The 17,255-nt window shown below is 42.7% G+C and overlaps 2 protein-coding genes across 3 annotated transcripts in view; one reads left to right on the forward strand and one right to left on the reverse strand.

Annotated features, from left to right (window-relative positions):
* Positions 1–2,620, reverse strand: part of Tmem209 (transmembrane protein 209) — a 33,988-nt gene extending 31,368 nt beyond the window's left edge. The window contains exons 1-3 of the mRNA XM_059257510.1: positions 2,443–2,620; positions 1,649–1,785; positions 1,420–1,478 (exon numbers count right to left, since the gene is read on the reverse strand). Coding sequence (XP_059113493.1) covers positions 1,420–1,478; positions 1,649–1,785; positions 2,443–2,463 — 217 coding nt within the window. The 5' untranslated portion in view covers positions 2,464–2,620. The remainder of the gene's footprint in view (positions 1–1,419; positions 1,479–1,648; positions 1,786–2,442) is intronic.
* Positions 2,621–2,748: 128 nt separating this feature from the next.
* Ssmem1 (serine rich single-pass membrane protein 1) lies at positions 2,749–14,332 on the forward strand. Of its 2 annotated transcripts, none has more exons than XM_059257509.1 (3): positions 2,749–3,265; positions 11,156–11,210; positions 13,491–14,332. In XM_059257509.1, the coding sequence occupies exons 1-3, from the start codon at positions 3,227–3,229 to the stop codon at positions 13,949–13,951; spliced, it is 555 nt and encodes a 184-aa protein (XP_059113492.1). In that variant the 5' UTR covers positions 2,749–3,226; the 3' UTR covers positions 13,952–14,332. The 2 variants fall into 2 exon arrangements, with proteins under 2 accessions (XP_059113492.1, XP_059113491.1); XM_059257508.1 differs by lacking the exon at positions 2,749–3,265 and adding an exon at positions 4,907–5,182.
* Positions 14,333–17,255: the final 2,923 nt, after the last annotated feature.

A 17,255-nucleotide genomic window follows, 5' to 3' on the forward strand; every position in this document is an offset into this window, starting at 1 on the left:
TAATGCCTGGTGAAAGGGGCTTTACCCAGCAAGTCACCTCTACAGCTCCAATCTGTTTGTCTGTTTGTTTGTTTTTTGATTTTTCAAGACAGGGTTTCTCTGTGTAGCTCAGGCTGTCTTGGAACTCTCACTTTGTAGACCAGGCAGGCCTGGAGCTCAAAGATCCACCTGCCTCTGTTTCCCAAGTGCTGAGATTAAAGATGTGTGTCACCTTGCCTGGCCCAATTTATTATTTTAAAAAGCAGAAAGTTCTTGGTTCCATTTGCAGCAACTTAACATCAAAAATTAAAAAAATCAGTTTCTCTTTCCTCACAACAGGCACCACTTGATTGAAGTCTAGTAGGTGCAGAGCATTTGCTAGTGAGTTTTAAACTAATTACTAATTCTTATAAACCTGTACAATAGGTATTCTGACATTCATTTTAATAGTCAAGTGAGTTTTAGGAGTCCCAGCTAGTTAGAGAGCCATGACTCTACCATAGCTTGATGATCCTGAACCCCTTCCTTTCCTATCTGCCACACCCACTCTGGCTATCCAGGAACTGACTCTGTAGACCAGGCTGGCCTTTGACTTACAGAGATCCACCTGCCTCTTCCTCCCAAGTGCTGGGATTAAAAGTGTGTACCACCACCAGCTCTCCACAACAGATTTCAATTTTCATAGACTACAGATTTATTTTAACATCTCTAGGACTCTTTATGTACTAAGGATTAATCTGGTCTGGCCTTGAAGGTGAAGAGGCGAAGATGGTATTTCAGGAACGGCACAGGTAAATCTTATCACCCACATGCTTTATTTTCTTTCTTATAACTCCTAACTACCTAACTTTGTATTGTTTATTAGCTTGGTTTATTTGTTTAGAGACAAGGTCTCATGTACCAGGTTGGCCTCCAACTTCTGATTATTCTTCCATTTCACAAGTACTGGGATTAGATGTTCACTGCCATTCCTGGCTGCTGCTGCTGCTGCTGCTTTTTTTTTTTTTTTTTTTTTTTTTGAGACAGGGTTCTGCTATTTATCTCAGGCTGGCCTCGAACTTGAATAATCCTCCTGACTCAGCCTCCTACTAGAATGTTCTTCCCTTAAAAGTATTTTCCTGCCAGGCGGCGGCGCACACCTTGAATCCCAGCACTCTGGAGGCAGAGGCAGGCAGATCTCTGAGTTCGAGGCCAACTTGGGCTACAGAGTGAGTTCCAGGAAAGGCACAAAGCTACACAGAGAAACCCTGTCTCAAAAAAAACCAAAAAAAAAAAAAAAGTGTTTTCCTAGTCTCTTCTCTGTGGTTTTCATCGTTTTGGGAAACAGAGTAGGTAACTCATTATTTGTCTGAATGAAAGAGTGAATCTAAGCCGAATTAAACTTACAAGCAAGTTTTCATTTCTAGTAAATCTAAATTCCAGTGAAAATGAATTACTTACCAATATACCAGAGGGGCCAGTATGTCACATTATAATATGTACTAATTAACTTTCCAGTCCTGAAAAGATTAGAAATGCTTTTCAGTTATTTAAAAAAAAAAAAAAAAATATATATATATATATATATATATATCCCCAAAACTCCATCCCAAACAAACCAAACACTGAAAACCAAAAGAAATATGGAAAGCCATAGAAGCAGCCAAGGACGGTCTGAAGTTTGACTTACATTTCAGTATATATCATTCCAGCCATGGAGACGTTCAGGAGCCCCCAGGCTAACACCACTTTCCTAGTTTCTGCTTCTTTCCTCATCTTGATGGTTCTGTCAATCAGAGAAGCACTGGGGCCTACTTCTCCTTGCATCTATTCAAAGGCAAAACGAAACAGCCTGGAATTAACCAGAAGAAATCAAAAGTGTCTGTTGTAAAGTAACAACCCCACAGACTTTTCCTTAACACTCCTTCCCAATTCCCCCCCCCCACTTTAATATTAGTATATGAAAAGGGAATCCTAAAATGATACTTTCTTTTGTACTACAGAGAAATCAACACAGAACTGGCCGGTTATTTCAGAGAAGCTAATGGTTGCAATAAATGATAATGTCTTGTTTCATAATGTAATGGTTTGCTATTAAGTCTGCCCAAGAATTCACGGTTTGTCTGTGACTGAGTGTGTTACTAGGTCTCGATGAAGAGACACAAGATACAAACTTGTCATTACTGTGACACACTCTAACCCTGACCTTGGAGTGATACAGATCCGGGATCTCCTTTTGGTGACAAAACTTTAAGGCTTTACTGATGAGGTGGACGGGTACTTTCATGTGAAGGGTCAAGAGGGAACACGTGCATTCAGTTTTGGCACACTGGGATTGTAGCTCCTTTGTCTTGCTGGGCTCAGCTCCGCAATCACTGACACTGGTAGCTCCTGGGAGTCGTATTCTACAGCGCAGACTACTATCCTTCCCGCCATCCAGCCCCGCGCCAAAACTCCCGTCGGAGAGCTTCCCTCCCTGGCTACCTCTGCACAAACTTCAGTCATCCTTCTGTGTCTTTCTTCCCTTCCACTAAAGTGGCAGGACTTCCGGCCACATCCTCCCCTGGCTGAACCCCAGGCACAACTTTAGGCGTGGAACTCCGGGGGACCGCGTGGACTCCACGTCCAGGAAGCACAAAGACAACCCCCCCCACCCCCCAAAACGCACCATATTCTTCAGCCGGAAGCCGCGAACTCGCGCCACTCTCTACTACACATGCGCGAAGCCAAGCCTAAGGCGGCGGCGGGCTAGGAAGACTACAGTTACCGGAAGGACTGCGCTCTCTCTTCTCGCGAGAAGGAGGGGGTTGGGCAGAGAGACCAGGGCAGCGATCGTTGCCAGGGCAACGCCCTCGGATTTGTGGCTCCTACTCAGCTACAGGGAGAAAACTGAGCTGCAAAATTCAGACCAGGTTCTGAGCCCTTAGTTAAAAAGTAATGACTGTAACAAGCTGAATTTTGAATATTGTCAATTGTAGACTTATTTAGGACCCTTATGGGCTCACATTTGTAAACAGGTTTTATTTAGCCGGATGGCTAATTGTAAGATACAAGCACGCCTGATGTGTCCAGACACAATCAGCAATGACAAAGAAATTTTCCAGCTTTGAAATGTTTTTTTCCCCAGTTGGTCTGACCCAGTGTAAATTCTCAAATATCCACATAATGAGGATGCAGTAGTAGGAAGAAAAACTAGAAAGTTCTAGTGAAGTTAGCTGTTTTGAGGTTTAAACCAAAGCAAAACAAAAAAAAACTACCTTTGCCCTGAATGTTCTTTGAAAGAACTGAGAAAAGGTTCGCCAGGGAGGTGAGTGGGTTTTACTTAGTAGTTAGTGCAAGCTCCGACAATGTGTGGAATATGGGGGGAATGAAGCTCGCTGGTTATTGCTCCGAAGGGCTTTGCCTGAATCCTACAGGTGAAGTGGAAACCTGGAGACCGGGGGAGGCATAGGCAGTACAGCCGGGCTCTGGAAAAGCTTTCTTGGGAGCAGCAGCACTGGCCTTTAATCTAGAGGACTAATGGCCAGTGTGCCCGGGGCCTGGGGACTCATTCCTACAGAAAAGTGTGCCAGCCATGCATGGTGGTACATGCCTTTAATCCTGGCACTCGGGTCAGAGACATGTGGATCTCTAGAGTTCGAAGGCCAGCCAGGGCTACATAATGAGACTGTCTCAGAAAACATAAATAAATATCAAGATTAAACAGAAAAAAAAAATGAAGTTTCATTGTGGTATTGCATATGAAAACTTGCAGTTTATTGTATGCTCTTAAAGAGCTAATGATTTTGTTTTGTTTTTTTTTTAGTGAGATTCTTATGTCTATATTGTCTTAGTTTAATGTTGTTTGGATCTTGATATAGATTAAGAGATGAACTAACTTGAATACCGTTCAAAGAGAAAAGGTTCAATTCAGTGTACAGTCAAATTAGAATGCCAGGTCCTCTTTTCTCCACATTTAAGTCTATCTAAAAAGAAATTGTATAACTTTGATGTAGTTCCTAACGGGGGTCTCTTTCCTCTTTTTAACGTAACAAGCTATTGTGCATTTATTCAAGGCTTATACAACACTTGTCAGATTAAAGTTGATAGATAGTTGCCATTATGTATACCCCAAAACATGAAGTGCCTCCTCCATGGGAAAAAAAAAAATAGAGACCATACTTTAAAAGAGTAGACATTGTTCCCACACACCGTTTGGGAAGATGTCAGGAGGGCTGGATTCTTCTGAGGCTGGTGTTGCTGGCTTGCAGATGGCCTCATCTTAGGCTCTCTTGTGGCCTTTTTGCCTATGTTGGTGAGTCCTTGTTGCCCTTTCCTCTCCTAGAGACTGATAGCTAGATTAAGGCTCTACCCTTATGACCTGATTGAGCCTCCATTAATGTCTGTAAAATCTTTTTGAAGTTACATTTATTTATTGTGTGTATATGCCTATATGTGGGCACACAAATGTCACAGTGAACACAGGGAGGTCAGAATACAGTTGGAGGGAGTCAGTAGTCTCCTTTCGCCGTGTGGGTCTCAGGGGATTGAACTCAGGTCGAACGTCTTGGCATCAAATGCCTTCACCCACTGAACCACCTCACTGTGTCTTTACTACCTCTGTTCTGCCTTATCTCCAAATACAAGATGGCGCTGAAGGCGTCAACATTCAAGTTTTAGGGAACACACAATGCAGCCTGTAATACATTAGAATTGTGTATGTTAATTTACAATGGTATGGTACACATTAAAAAAAGGTAGAGACTGATAAAAAAATACCTTAAATACTTAAATGGATGAAAATAAACATTATGTAAGTTTGAAAGTTTCTAGGCAGAAGAAAGTATACTGAGAAATTCAGGAAATTACCATACACTATTCAAGATGTCATTTAGATAAACGTGCCCATCTAATCCAAGAATATTTATCAGTTCCTGCAACAGTTGCTTAGGTGTATGTCATAATAGGTTGCCAGGGAAGTTGTCATAGGCCATGGAGGGAAATCGTTCCCAGTCACCTTTAGCCCTTTGAGCATGTTTTATTTTCTAAACCAGAGGCTATCATGGGAGACCTTTTGTCTTTATTCTGGGGGGTGGACCCCCCTCCCAGGCCCCTCAGTTTTACCATTCCGAGTCAGGATGCTGAGTGCCGGAAAGATGACTCTTGTGGGACAATAGGAAGTTTCCTGCTTTGGTATTTCATCATCATACTGATCCTCATGGTTTTCTCTCGGGCTTCCGTCTGGGTAGGGAATCCTTTTCACTTTAAATCGTATCTTTATAAGGTTTTTCGTCAACTACATTGTCTGTACTTTGATGAAAGTTACTTTTTCTTTAAGGTTTTTGTTTTGTTTAAAAATGATGCAATTTAGCTGAGCAGTGGTGGCGTATGCCTTTAATCCCAGCACTGGGGAGGCAGAGGCAGGAGGATCTCTGTGAGTTCGAGGCCAGCCCGAGCTATAGAGTGAGTTCTAAGAAAGGTGCAAAGCTACACAGAGAAACCCTGTCTTGAAAAACAAAACAAAATGATGCAATTTCATGCCAGAGCCATGATAAGATACTGAAAAGAAAAAAGAACATTAAAAGTGTTCTTCTCCTTTCTGTAGAGATAAATACTGATAAATTTGTGGAGAACTTCCTTCTAGGTTGCTTTTTTCCCCTCCTTTTTCTCAGTATATCTCTCTATCTTTGCTCTTTCATAGTCAAACTTATATTTTATGTATTTTCATATCCTGACTTTTGAACTTAATGTTTTGTAAATACTTCCCCATGTTATAGTCACACAGCAGCACCCTTCATTGTCACTTTTCTGTCTTGTGGCTGCACTATAAAAATTCTGCAGTGGAGCCGGGCGGTGGTGGCGCACGCCTTTAATCCCAGCACTTGGGAGGCAGAGCCAGGCGGATCTCTGTGAGTTCGAGGCCAGCCTGGGCTACCAAGTGAGTTCCAGGAAAGGCGCAAAGCTACACAGAGAAACCCTGTCTCGAAAAACCAAAAAAAAAAAAAAAAAAAAAAAAATTCTGCAGTGGAAGCCGGGCGCTGGTGGCACACGCCTTTAATCCCAGCACTCGGGAGGCAGAGGCAGGCGGATCTCTGTGAGTTCGAGGGTAGCCTGGTCTACAGAGTGAGATCTAGGACAGGCACCAAAACTGCACTGAGAAACCCTGTCTCGAAAAAACAAAAACCAAACCAAACCAAAACAAAAACAAAAACAAATTCTGCAGTTGAAAATTTAGGTTGTTTACGTTTTGTCCATATGCTATGTAATACTGAGATAAATCTCTCTACAGATTAATGACTTCCAAATCCCTCTTATAGCCATATAATTCTATTATCAAAGATATCAATGTTTGTCATGTTGATAGGACACATGTAGGATTTGGGGAGTGGTTAGAATGAAGTATGTTTTATGCATAGAATAAGATACAGAATTAAACTAAACAGAGCCAAAGTCAGCGCTGTTAGTCACAGATTAGCAAAAGAAAATGCTGGAAGTGTAGGAATGGTATAGTCCACTTTATCAAGGTTGTGGCCCTCAACATATTATGAGCAACCAACCTCTTATAAATTGCTGACACAGAATCTTTTCTGGCCATTAATAATGGACTGGTGATTAATCAAGCTACCATCATTTAGCATTACAGCCAGAGCTCACCGCTGGCAGTGGTCAGCTAGATTGAGTGCTACATTAGTTCTGGATGGAGAAGAGAAGGTTTGTTATTTTGATGCCAGGTAGATTCCATTATAATAATAAAAAACTCTTCCCCCTACTACCTCCTGGCCAAAAAGTTTTATCTGAAGTCTAAATGCTTCTTAAGGTAAATACTTTGCCAGAAGGAGAATCAAAACTGTGATAGCTTATATGTGTTTAGACTCCCTAGCTAAGTATATTGAATTTGGCCTGGCCAGAAAAGCTACTTTAGAAAATTAACAAAAAATTGGAATTGATCACTGGCAATTTCATCATGAAGACCATTTAAGAGGTCTAAGCCATTCTTTTGTTCTCTTGCTTACATCAGCAATTTAGAGTCATAGAGCTATGCTTCAAGGACTGAAGGGGGGCATGTGGTCCAGCCTTCTGTCTGTACGCGAGTAAAATACTTTTATTTTTTTGGTTGATAAAGCCCAAGGAATTTAAGTGACTTGTCCAATGTCACACAAGTGGCCAGTGACAGAGTGACAGAGGGAGAATGGATCCAGATTTCCTGCCATATTATTTGTTTACTTCAAAGCATAGTTTGAAATGTTGAATTAAATCTACTCAGTGCTGATTAAAACCTTAATTATCTCTGAGGTTTCATCTTTCACCTTGTGCCCTTGTGGCAGCTACAGTTGGTTGGCCTGCTGCTTCTGAAAGGTCCCAGATTTGAAATCTGAGAACTGTAGGAGAGCTAGTCAAGGAGGATAGAATTTCCTCCTTTGAAATACCCATGGTCTCTGTGAAACCATGGGCCTCTATCTCCAAACCTTAAAGCAGTGGTAAAGAAGGACAGACATGTAGAAATTATCCTCCAAAAAGCAACATGCCGGTCACCTCCATTGGCCACTTTTAAAAAGATGTGTCTTCCCTTTTGTTTCCAGCTACGAGATACCCCCCTGTCCAGTTGGCTTGCTTGTTTAGATTTCCTAAGATTGCGAGTGCCGGTTATTTCCCCAGACGATATTAATCTGAACCCCTTCTTTTTGCATGTGTAGAAATTGAGCTTAGAAGGTGTTGAGTGGCGATGAGATGGCAGAGCTGCTGCGTGGCAGAAAGGTGGAGTGCAGCCCACACTGTCTGTCCTGCCCTGCAGAGTAACCACTGTCACTGCTGTCCCTCGCTAAGTCATACACGGGGACAGTTAACGAAATGCTTGTGGTAACCACAACTCATACGATTCCACTTAGTTTAATGCAAAAATCTTTCTTTTGATTTTGTGGTTATATTTTGATTTGACATCCAATGTGGAAGCTCTCCATGGAAATGATTTTATAAACCTAATAAGTGCTTTTAAACACCTTTTCCCTCAACTACAAAAGTGCACACTACAGAACACACGATTATTGGAATGTAGACAAAATGTAACAGACACTACTCTAGATTATGTAGACATCACGAACTACTATTAGTATCTAGGTTCATAGACATCCAATCTTTTAATAACTCTATACATGTTAAATTTAAAATATGCACAGAGTCCTAATACATTTTTTAAAAAATTATCTTTAAAAAGGACTTCAGTCTCAAGATATTCAGAGAATGTCTACTATAACAAGAAGAAAAAAAAAAGACAAGGAAATACCCTATTAGAGATATAGAGAAAGCAATTAGCCGGGATCTTGGATTTTGCTGCTAGAACTATCAAAATATGTGCCAGGTGTGGTGGCATGCACCTGTAATGCCAACACTTAGGAGGTGGAGGCAGGCAGATCCCGAGGTTCAAGGTCATTTTTGGCTACATGGTTAGTTCCAGACCAGCTGGGCTATACGAGGACCTGTCTTAAAAAAGCTAAAAATTTAAAATGAAGTAACTTAACACATTCAGGCAGAGCACTTTTCAACCTAAATAAGTTTGACTTTCTGTACAAATTGTATTTCCTAATTGTAGACAATTTGGGAAAAAAAAAAAAAGAAGGAACAAAATCACTATTTTAACCATTTAAAGCCTACCTTTACTTCATACACGTTTCTATTTATTATTTATTTATTTATTATTAAGGAATTTGTTTGTTTGTTTTTTTAGACAGGGTTTCTCTGTGTAGTTTTGGTGCCTGTCGTGGATCTTGCTCTGTAGACCAGGCTGGACTCAAACTCACAGAGATCCGCCTGCCTTCTGAGTGCTGGGATTAAAGGCGCACGCCACCTGGCAATTAAGGAATTTTTTATTCATTTTACAACCACAGATCCCCCTTTCTTCTCTCCTCCAGCCCCTCCAGCCTTCCCCCACAACCCACCCCCGATTCCCTCCTCCAACAAGGTGTGGCCTCCCATGGGGAGTCAGAAGAGCCTGGTCCATTCAGTTGAGGCAGGTCCAAGCCCCTCCCTCATCAAGGCTGTGCAAGATGTCCCACCATAGGTAGTGGGCTCTAAAAAGCCAGTTCATGCACCGAGGATGGATTCTGATCCTGTCATACATGTTTCTTATATACGTGTGTCCCTTGAAGTCGTTAGCTATCTTGCGGTCATGTTGTTACATGTGAACTTGCATCTTGATTTTAGCCTGATAGTCAAATATTTTCTCACACGATGACATACTTACTTAAGATATTTACAGCTGGGATTGGGGATTTAGCTCAGTGGTAGAGCGCTTGCCTAGCAAGCGCAAGGCCCTGGGTTCGATCCTCAGCTCAAAAAAAAAAAAAAAAAAAGATATTTATTTACAACTGTATTTTACATGGTCACACCATAATTCAGTTAACCATTACCTACTTTTGAATTTAAGTTCTGTGTTACCCTATATTATATATATATGTATATATATTATATATAGTACCACAATGAGTATTTCTTTTATTTTTATTTATTTATTTTTGGTTTTTTTAAGACAGGGTTTCTATGTGTAGCCCTGGCTGTCCTGGAACTTGCTCTATAGACCAGGCTGGCCTCAAACTTAGAGATCTACTTGTCTCTGCCTCCCAAGTGCTGGGATTAAAGGCGTGCACCAACTCTGCCCAGCCATAATGATTATTTCTATGTACAAAGCTTTCAGTGTATGTGTTTTTGTTTTTTGTTTTTTTAATTTTGTTGTTGTCTTGCTGTCTGTTGGGGGAAATAGGAAATAACCTCTTGGTAATAGATTCCCTGAGAAAGAATGTCAAATGTGTTCATGAATGCCAGGTGTGGTGATCCCAGAATTCTGGAGGCGGAAGCAGAAGAATCCCATAGTTAAGGTCAGTTTTTGCTACATAGTGAGACCTTGTCTCAGAAAAAAGGATAGTGAGTGTTTCTTAAGTCATTCCTGATATTGTTGCTTTCTACATGTTAGGGTGACACAGAACTTACAATTCAAAAGTAGATAATGGCTAATTAAATTATGGTGTGATCATGTAATATACAGTTGTAGGTCAGGCTCTGGTGGCACACACTTTTAATCCCAGCACTTGGGAGGCAGAGGCAGGTGGATCTCTGTGAGTTTGAGGCCAGCCTGGCCTACAGAATAAGTTCCAGGACAGTCAGGACTACACAGAGAAACCCTGTCTCAAAAAAAAAAAAAAAAAAAAGAATAAGAATAAGAATAAGAATAAGATACATTTGTAAATAGCTTTTGGTAAAATCGTTTTCAGCCTCAGAAAATGGGATGCTAATGCTAATGTGGAGATTGGGGCAAAGGTATTTAGAGTTGGAACTGTGCGAAGAAATTTAGCGTTCTTAGTTGCCACGCTCACAGAGAGCATATTATGGTGGCTTATTGGAGGAAAGTTGAAAGAATGGTCAAAATTTGTATGGTGACACTGGGACTCGATATGTAGTGTAGCCCAAGTTAGCCTTGAACTCAAAGTCGTCCATTTTCAGCCTCCAGAGCAGTGCGATTACAGGAGTGCACCACCACAAGGACTTTTAATTCATTAATTAGTTAATTAATTAATCCGTCTTTGAGACAGGGTCTCATTATAAAGTCCTACCTGACCTGTAACTCATTCATTCTGTAGACCAGGCTGGCCTTGAACTCACAGAGATCTGCCTGGCTTTGCCTCCCGAGTGCTGGGATTAAAGGCGTGTACCACTGCTGCCAGCTGATTTTTTTTTTTTTAATCGACTTTTATTTTATAAAATTTGTTTGTCTGTTTGAGGGTGTCAGCTCCCCTGGAACTGAAGCTACAGACAATTTTAAGCTGCCATGTGGGTGCTAGGAATTGAACCCAGGTCCTCTGGAAAAACAGCCAGCACTCTTAACTGCTGAGCCATCTCTCCAGCACCTCTCCCTAGTCTGTTTTTAAACGAAACTTCTCTGTAATGTAAGTGATAGAAAACTTTATCATCCCATGAGAATTATTTTGTCTACAGTCTTTGCTCACTTTCGCTTGGTTAAAACATTTTGGTGGGTTCTGCTGTCAAAGCTTGGTCTTGTGAACTGGCCGTGGAGGGAGGTTCACCATTACAGGAACTCAAGATGTACTTATTCAATGGGGTTGACTGTTTAAAGTTAGAACTTAGTAAAGAGCCTTGAGCAATGGTGCTGAGCATGCAGATGTTAATGCAGTGCGACCGACTGAGTTCCTCTTCCTGTGTCCTGAAACAGATGTCCGAGAGCAAAAGGGAGGAAGACCGCAGGAGGAACGCGTCAGTAAGTAAAGGTGAGAGTCTGTACGCTTGGTATCAGAGCAGAGAAACGTGTTGCTGAGTGTGGAGAGGGCAGAGCAGAAGGGAAGAGCAGAGGGAGGCTCTAAGCCCTCACCACACCAGCCAAGGCCACTGGATGAACCCCGTGCTTCCCTCCTCCCAAATGCAGAGACAGCTCAGATGGCCCAGCAGAGCCACCAAAAACGACAAATTACTGGCAGATAAAGCTCACGTTGTTGCCATGTCTCGGGGCTTGCGTTCACAAAGCTTTGTGAATAGACAGATTTGTGTGTCTATAATATCTATAAAAATGTGTCGATAGGAAAGATTTCTATTCCACAATTCATGAAGAACGAAGTGCACAGTACTTGTGTTAAGTGCTCTATAGACTACCGATTTCACACACAGTGCTCTCTTTAACTTTGGCCAGTTAACCCTGACCTCCTGGGTCATGTCATAGTTATAAACTACCAATTGAACATAACGTTAGCATACATGTTATTGTCCTCAAAGTTAAGGAATGAAACGGAATCGAGACGTAGATGTATGTTGGAACTCAGCTAAGTCCCATATGGCTTCTTTGTTGAAGTGAACCATAGCTTCAGAATACCGGAAGAATATTTCTTTTGTTGTTGTTGTTGTTTGTTTGTTTTTTATTTTTTATTTCTTTTATTTTTTTGTTTTTTGAAGAATATTTCTTAATTTTGGGTTGCTATTCACAATATAGGTGGCAGCCATGACGATCTACATCAGAAACACACATACTCCATCATTTTCTTAGCCCTGGGCAATCAGTGAAACTATACACTAAGCCCTGATCTTTTTGCTAGTTTCCAGGTAAATGCTCACTCCGATGATGGTTTTGAGCTGGCACAATATTGTCACAGAACAGAATTGGAGACAGATGTACAATAATAGCACATCCTCAAATAGTACTTCCCACATCCAGATAAACAGCTTTGAGAGCACAGAGCATAATAAACTGGAGTAAGATAATTAGGAAATTATGGGCATTAAGTAATTATCACCTTTTTGGTAGATTGATTTAATTGTACATTTGTGTAATTTGTTTAGTAATGACAGTTTAACCATCTCACAAAATTTCCAAAAATGTATTAGATTTTTGAGCTGGTACGAGCCACCATCAGCATGGAAAAGAACACGAAGAGAAGAGAGGACTTCTTGTTGTCACGTCACTCTCATACACACACTGGAACCTTTGAGACTTAAAGACAAAGGGGGCGAGGTCCTTCTCTGGGAACTTTCTTCTCTGGAAACCTTCCCATTTGATAACATAGTCAGGGTCTGCAAAAGTTCAAAAGAGATTTCAAGAACCCATGTGACTCCTCCAGTCTTTGTGGGATGGCGTACAGTGCTAGCAATGGAGTCATTTTGCTGACATTGGCCAGTGATTGAGAGAGGCAGTGGTTTGACCCCTAGTGATCCTACACATGTGGCAGGCTTTCTTGGGTGATGGGAAGTTGCTAGTCAAGGTCCTATCATTTTGAAAAGTGCCATTTTGAAAAGTTCTAGCAGTTTTCGGAAACCACAGTAATCAACAACCAAGACTACATACAGTAACTTTCTTCCCTAGATTCCTGCCACTGCTCCCACTGAAGACCCTGATAATGGCTGGCCATAAGAGATATTTATGGGTGGTCAGATGACTTATTTATTTATTTAGATAGGGTCTTATTATGTAACCCTATCTGACCTGGAACTCAACTTTGTAGACTAGGCTGGCCTTGAACTTATAGAGCTCCATCTGCCTGGGAATCTCCCTCCCCAGTGCTAGAATGTACCACCACGTCTGACTGAAGGACCTAACATTCTTTAACTGATTACTCACTGGTTATGTCAAACAAGGACCAACTGCGAGCCAAAACCAAAACTCTGAAACCTCCATCTCTGTCCCAGGCTCGGCCCTGTAACTATGCCAGTGTGTAAGCAGAAGGCAAGGCGCTGGTCCTACAGACGCCCTCTGTGGGCCCCCAAAGATGTACTCGTAAACAGTTCTTCCTTTGTCTGCCTGTCCTTCTCACTGACCTTTGTTTGTATGTTTGTTTGTTTGTTTTGTTTTTCGAGACAGGGTTTCTCTGTGTAGTCCTGGCTGCCCTGGAGCTCTCTCTGTAGACCAGGCTGGCCTCAAACTCACAGAGATCCCTTTGCCTCTGTCTCCCAAGTGCTAGGATTAAAGGCATGCACCACCACCGCCCTACTTCACTGACCTTTTTATAACAACCTATTATGAATGACTATTATTGCCTAACTTGTCGATCTGTTTTGTTGGTTAGAAAGCAAAGAAACTTCCCATAAGCGACAAAATAAAGACAGATCCTGGGACTCATCACAAGTAATGAAGAAGCCAAAGCAGAACCAACTTTCTGTGGTAACTGACTCCGAAGTGGCTTTGGTCAGTGCCTACCTTGAACAAAGACGAGGTAGGCGCCATTCCCAGTTCCACTGGGTGAATCAGATCCAGCAAGACAGTGATACCACTGAGTGTGACAGTGAGGAATCTAATTCTGGAGTGTCCTCATGGAAGGAGAGCGAAAGCGAACACCATCCTTCGCCCGCTACCATCAAGAGGAGAAAATCAGTGTCGAGGCCAAGGGATCTGGAAAATTACCAAATCAGAGAAAGGCCTTGCCTCCACTGCAAAGCCATGAGAACCAATGAATGGTTGACACGCCACTTCCCACCAAGCACTTCAGTAATGTCTCCCATGAAGGGAGAGACTCAAGAGGAGAATTGACACCTGGCATCAACACAAAATTAAGTAAATTTTGAATCTTGGCATCCTTGCCTTACTTGAAGTCAAAAGAAGGAGATGAATAAAACATGAAAACCAGAGTTGTAGGTGAGGAGACGTTTACATTAAAGCCTCTTTGCTCACAACGAAAGTATAATTGGAACCCAAGAGGTCAGATTTCAGGCAAATTCATTGTTCAAAACAAGGGCAGAGAATTTGTCCATGCCACCACAGGAACACGGAAGACTTGTATCTTCCATGATCTTTTTTTTTAAGTCAAAAGAGCCCCGGGCAGATAGTCCATACCCCGGGTGTATGTGTTCTGTTTATGTCAATGATACAAATACAAAAGCTTTTTGAAAATATATTTATGTTGAGAAACCATTGAAATCTATTCATATGTTTTGATTATCTGACTGACTAAACAAATGAGGTGACTATGTGAATCAGGTGATTTTTGTAATAGCTTGAAGTGACTCTACTAGAGCTGTATTGATTGCTATATTGAGTCCACTAAGGGCTGTCGTGGAAGGAGTTTAGGGGCCTGGAATGTGACCTTATTTCTAGAGAACGTCAGGGAGAAGGGAAGGGTGACTCAGAAGGCAGCTGGGCTGTGACTTGTCCTCCATTGTTGTCCCAAGACCATGGCAAGTGTTAAAACTTTTTTTCTGCCAGGTGGTGGTGGTGGTGGCGGCGGCGGCGGCGGCGGCGGCGGCGGCGGCGGCGGCGGCGGCGGCGGCGGCGGCGCACGCCTTTAATCCCAGCACTCGGGAGGCAGAGCCAGGTGGATCTCTGTGAGTTCGAGGCCAGCCTGGGCTACCAAGTGAGTTCCAGGAAAGGCTCAAAGCTACACAGAGAAACACTGTCTTGAAAAAAAACAAAAACAAAAACAAAAACTTTTTTCTGGCACTCGTTAAGGAGAAAATTTTATTTGATACTATTACAGTAGAGATTGATAAAGGAGCTACATAGAAATGAAAGCCCAGTATAAGATAAATGATTTACAGCCAAGGAGAAGGTTGAGGAGAGTCCTTGGATGGAAACTACTAGAGGAGGGTAATGGATAATCCCTGCTAAACTTACCTAACACTGTTTTGTGAGACAGGGTCTCACTGGGTAGCCTTGGCTGGCCTGGAACTCGTTATATAGATCAGGCTGGCCTCAAACTCACAGAGATCTGCCTGCCTCAGCATCCCGGGTACTGGGTTTAACAGTGTGGGCCACCACATCAGGTCTCTAACATGATTCGTGGTGAAGGTGGGGCTTAACCATCTCAAGTATGGTCAACTATCAACTTGTTGCTAGAACAGCTCAGTAGGTCAGACAGAACAGGACCAAAGTTGAAGCCTGGTCAAGAGGAGGACTCAGAAGAGCCTGTCTCAAGCTTGGCAGAAGAGAAGGCTTTTGGCACAAGTAGCTGAAATCTAGGCAAGCCTGGGACTAGATTTTTCATTTCAGTTGGGGGACCCTAGCAATGAAGAGTTCAAGGCTAAGATGGATGGGTAGCCGTTCTATGGATCACTTTCCAGGTGGATGACAGGCACCCAACTGTGTTATAAAACAAGGTCCAGATCCTAGAGGGGACTGGCAAGGATTAGAAATGTGACATGGACTCTGGTCATGGGGCTAGATTCAAACAAGGGTGTAGGCCTTAGAGAAAGACTTGGTTACCATCTATGGTGGATGATGTAGCCTGATACAAAGGACTGTGACTTTCATGAGGAGCAGGGAAAGGACTAGCATCGAGAACAGATAGCTGTGACTTTGGACCAGGATTCACCTTGGCAAGAGCCGATTCCTTAACTAGTTATAACAAAGACTTTGGAACCAATGTAGAAGTCTAAACCCCTGGTGTCTAATTGGGATAATCTGGGTGATCATTACCAGACACCAGAGGCAGAGTTGCGTGGTAGAGAACATGATGGCATAGGTCAGGCTTTGGGTTCCATCCCCTGTGCTGCATAGACCAGCTATGGAGGTGCATGCCTGGGATCCCAGCACTGAGGAGGTAGAGGCAAGAGCATCAGGAGTTCAAGGAGTTCCAGATCAGCCTGGGATACAGGAGACCCTGTCTTAAAACAACACTAAAGAGAGGTGGGAGCATATCTAAGGAGAGAGTTGCCCCAAACCAAATGAATGAGACACAGATGTGGTTAGAGAAGAAACAAAAGCATAGATACCTAGGTTGGGACTAGATTAAAGAGGGCAGTGCAAAATTGGTGAAGTGGGAGATTGCTCATGAAGCCAAGGCTGCAAATACTGGTCAGAGCTGGATGTTGCCTCCATGCAAAGCCCAGTGTCACTCTCAGGGTGGGACTCCTCTTCAGTCTCTCCTAGGGCTAAATGGGATCTTCTCTGATGTTTATGGTCAAAGTCTGGCGCCTATTTGGCTGGCTGGCTTGAGGGAAGGCTTGCCTCTGTTTGGTGACTCATCCATAAGTTTCAGAAATGACCTCTGTAACAACTGCATCAGGTATCACAATTTTTTTTTTTTTTTTGCCACAATTCTTTTTTTTTTTTTTTTTTTTTTTTTGGTTTTTCGAGGACAGGGTTTCTCTGTGTAGCTTTGCGCCTTTCCTGGGACTCACTTGGTAGCCCAGGCTGGCCTCGAACTCACAGAGATCCGCCTGGCTCTGCCTCCCGAGTGCTGGGATTAAAGGCGTGCACCACCACCGCCCGGCTTTGCCACAATTCTTATCAGGAACTGAGAGGCAAAGAACCGTGGGAAGCAGGAAAGGGTCTGACTGAAACGGATGCAGTGAAGGAGATCATGTATGCAGGGGGTATTTGCAGAAAGACAGGGAGCGAGATGATAGGGAACATGGATTACCAGATGGTCGGTGTCAATCTCTGCTTGCCAGATTGGGTGATGTGGCTTTGCTTGGTGCCGGTAGGCTTGTAAGGGTGGCAGGGAAGCAGCCTGAAGGGGTCCCTTAATCTTTTGCAGCCTTGACTCAGGTAAAACCAGATCCTCAACTTCAGCAAAGAATCGAAAGGGAAGCCGGATGAAGCAGAGTTGGAGTTGAGTAAAGATTGACAAGTGGTGCGCGTGGGGAGGCTGGCACACCTCAGAGCATGAAGTGGGCTGCCCAGGAAAGAGTGGCACTTCCATGTCTTAGTTAGCATTAACCGTAGTTACCACTGGGGCTCTGGAGTTACAACTCAAAGACGCTGTCTCCCTTTTCGATAAATGAAAGGCAATGCCTTGCGTCACTAGGGTTGCTCAAGGGCCTTAGGACATATATTTTACTATACATGGGGTTTCTAGTGAAATTCCTAGGAAATTGTAGGTTTAGAATAGAGAGGA

This window comes from Peromyscus eremicus, chromosome 3 (assembly GCF_949786415.1).
Source record: "Peromyscus eremicus chromosome 3, PerEre_H2_v1, whole genome shotgun sequence".
Lineage (NCBI taxonomy): Eukaryota > Metazoa > Chordata > Mammalia > Rodentia > Cricetidae > Peromyscus > Peromyscus eremicus.

Coding starts and splice junctions, on each gene's coding strand:
- Ssmem1 (XM_059257508.1), top strand. CDS start 5,000: ATGGGAGACCTTTTGTCTTTATTCTGGGGGGTGGACCCCCCTCCCAGG. Junction 5,183..11,155: donor TCTCTCGGGCTTCCGTCTGG/GTAGGGAATCCT, acceptor GTCCTGAAACAG/ATGTCCGAGAGCAAAAGGGA. Junction 11,211..13,490: donor GAACGCGTCAGTAAGTAAAG/GTGAGAGTCTGT, acceptor TTTGTTGGTTAG/AAAGCAAAGAAACTTCCCAT.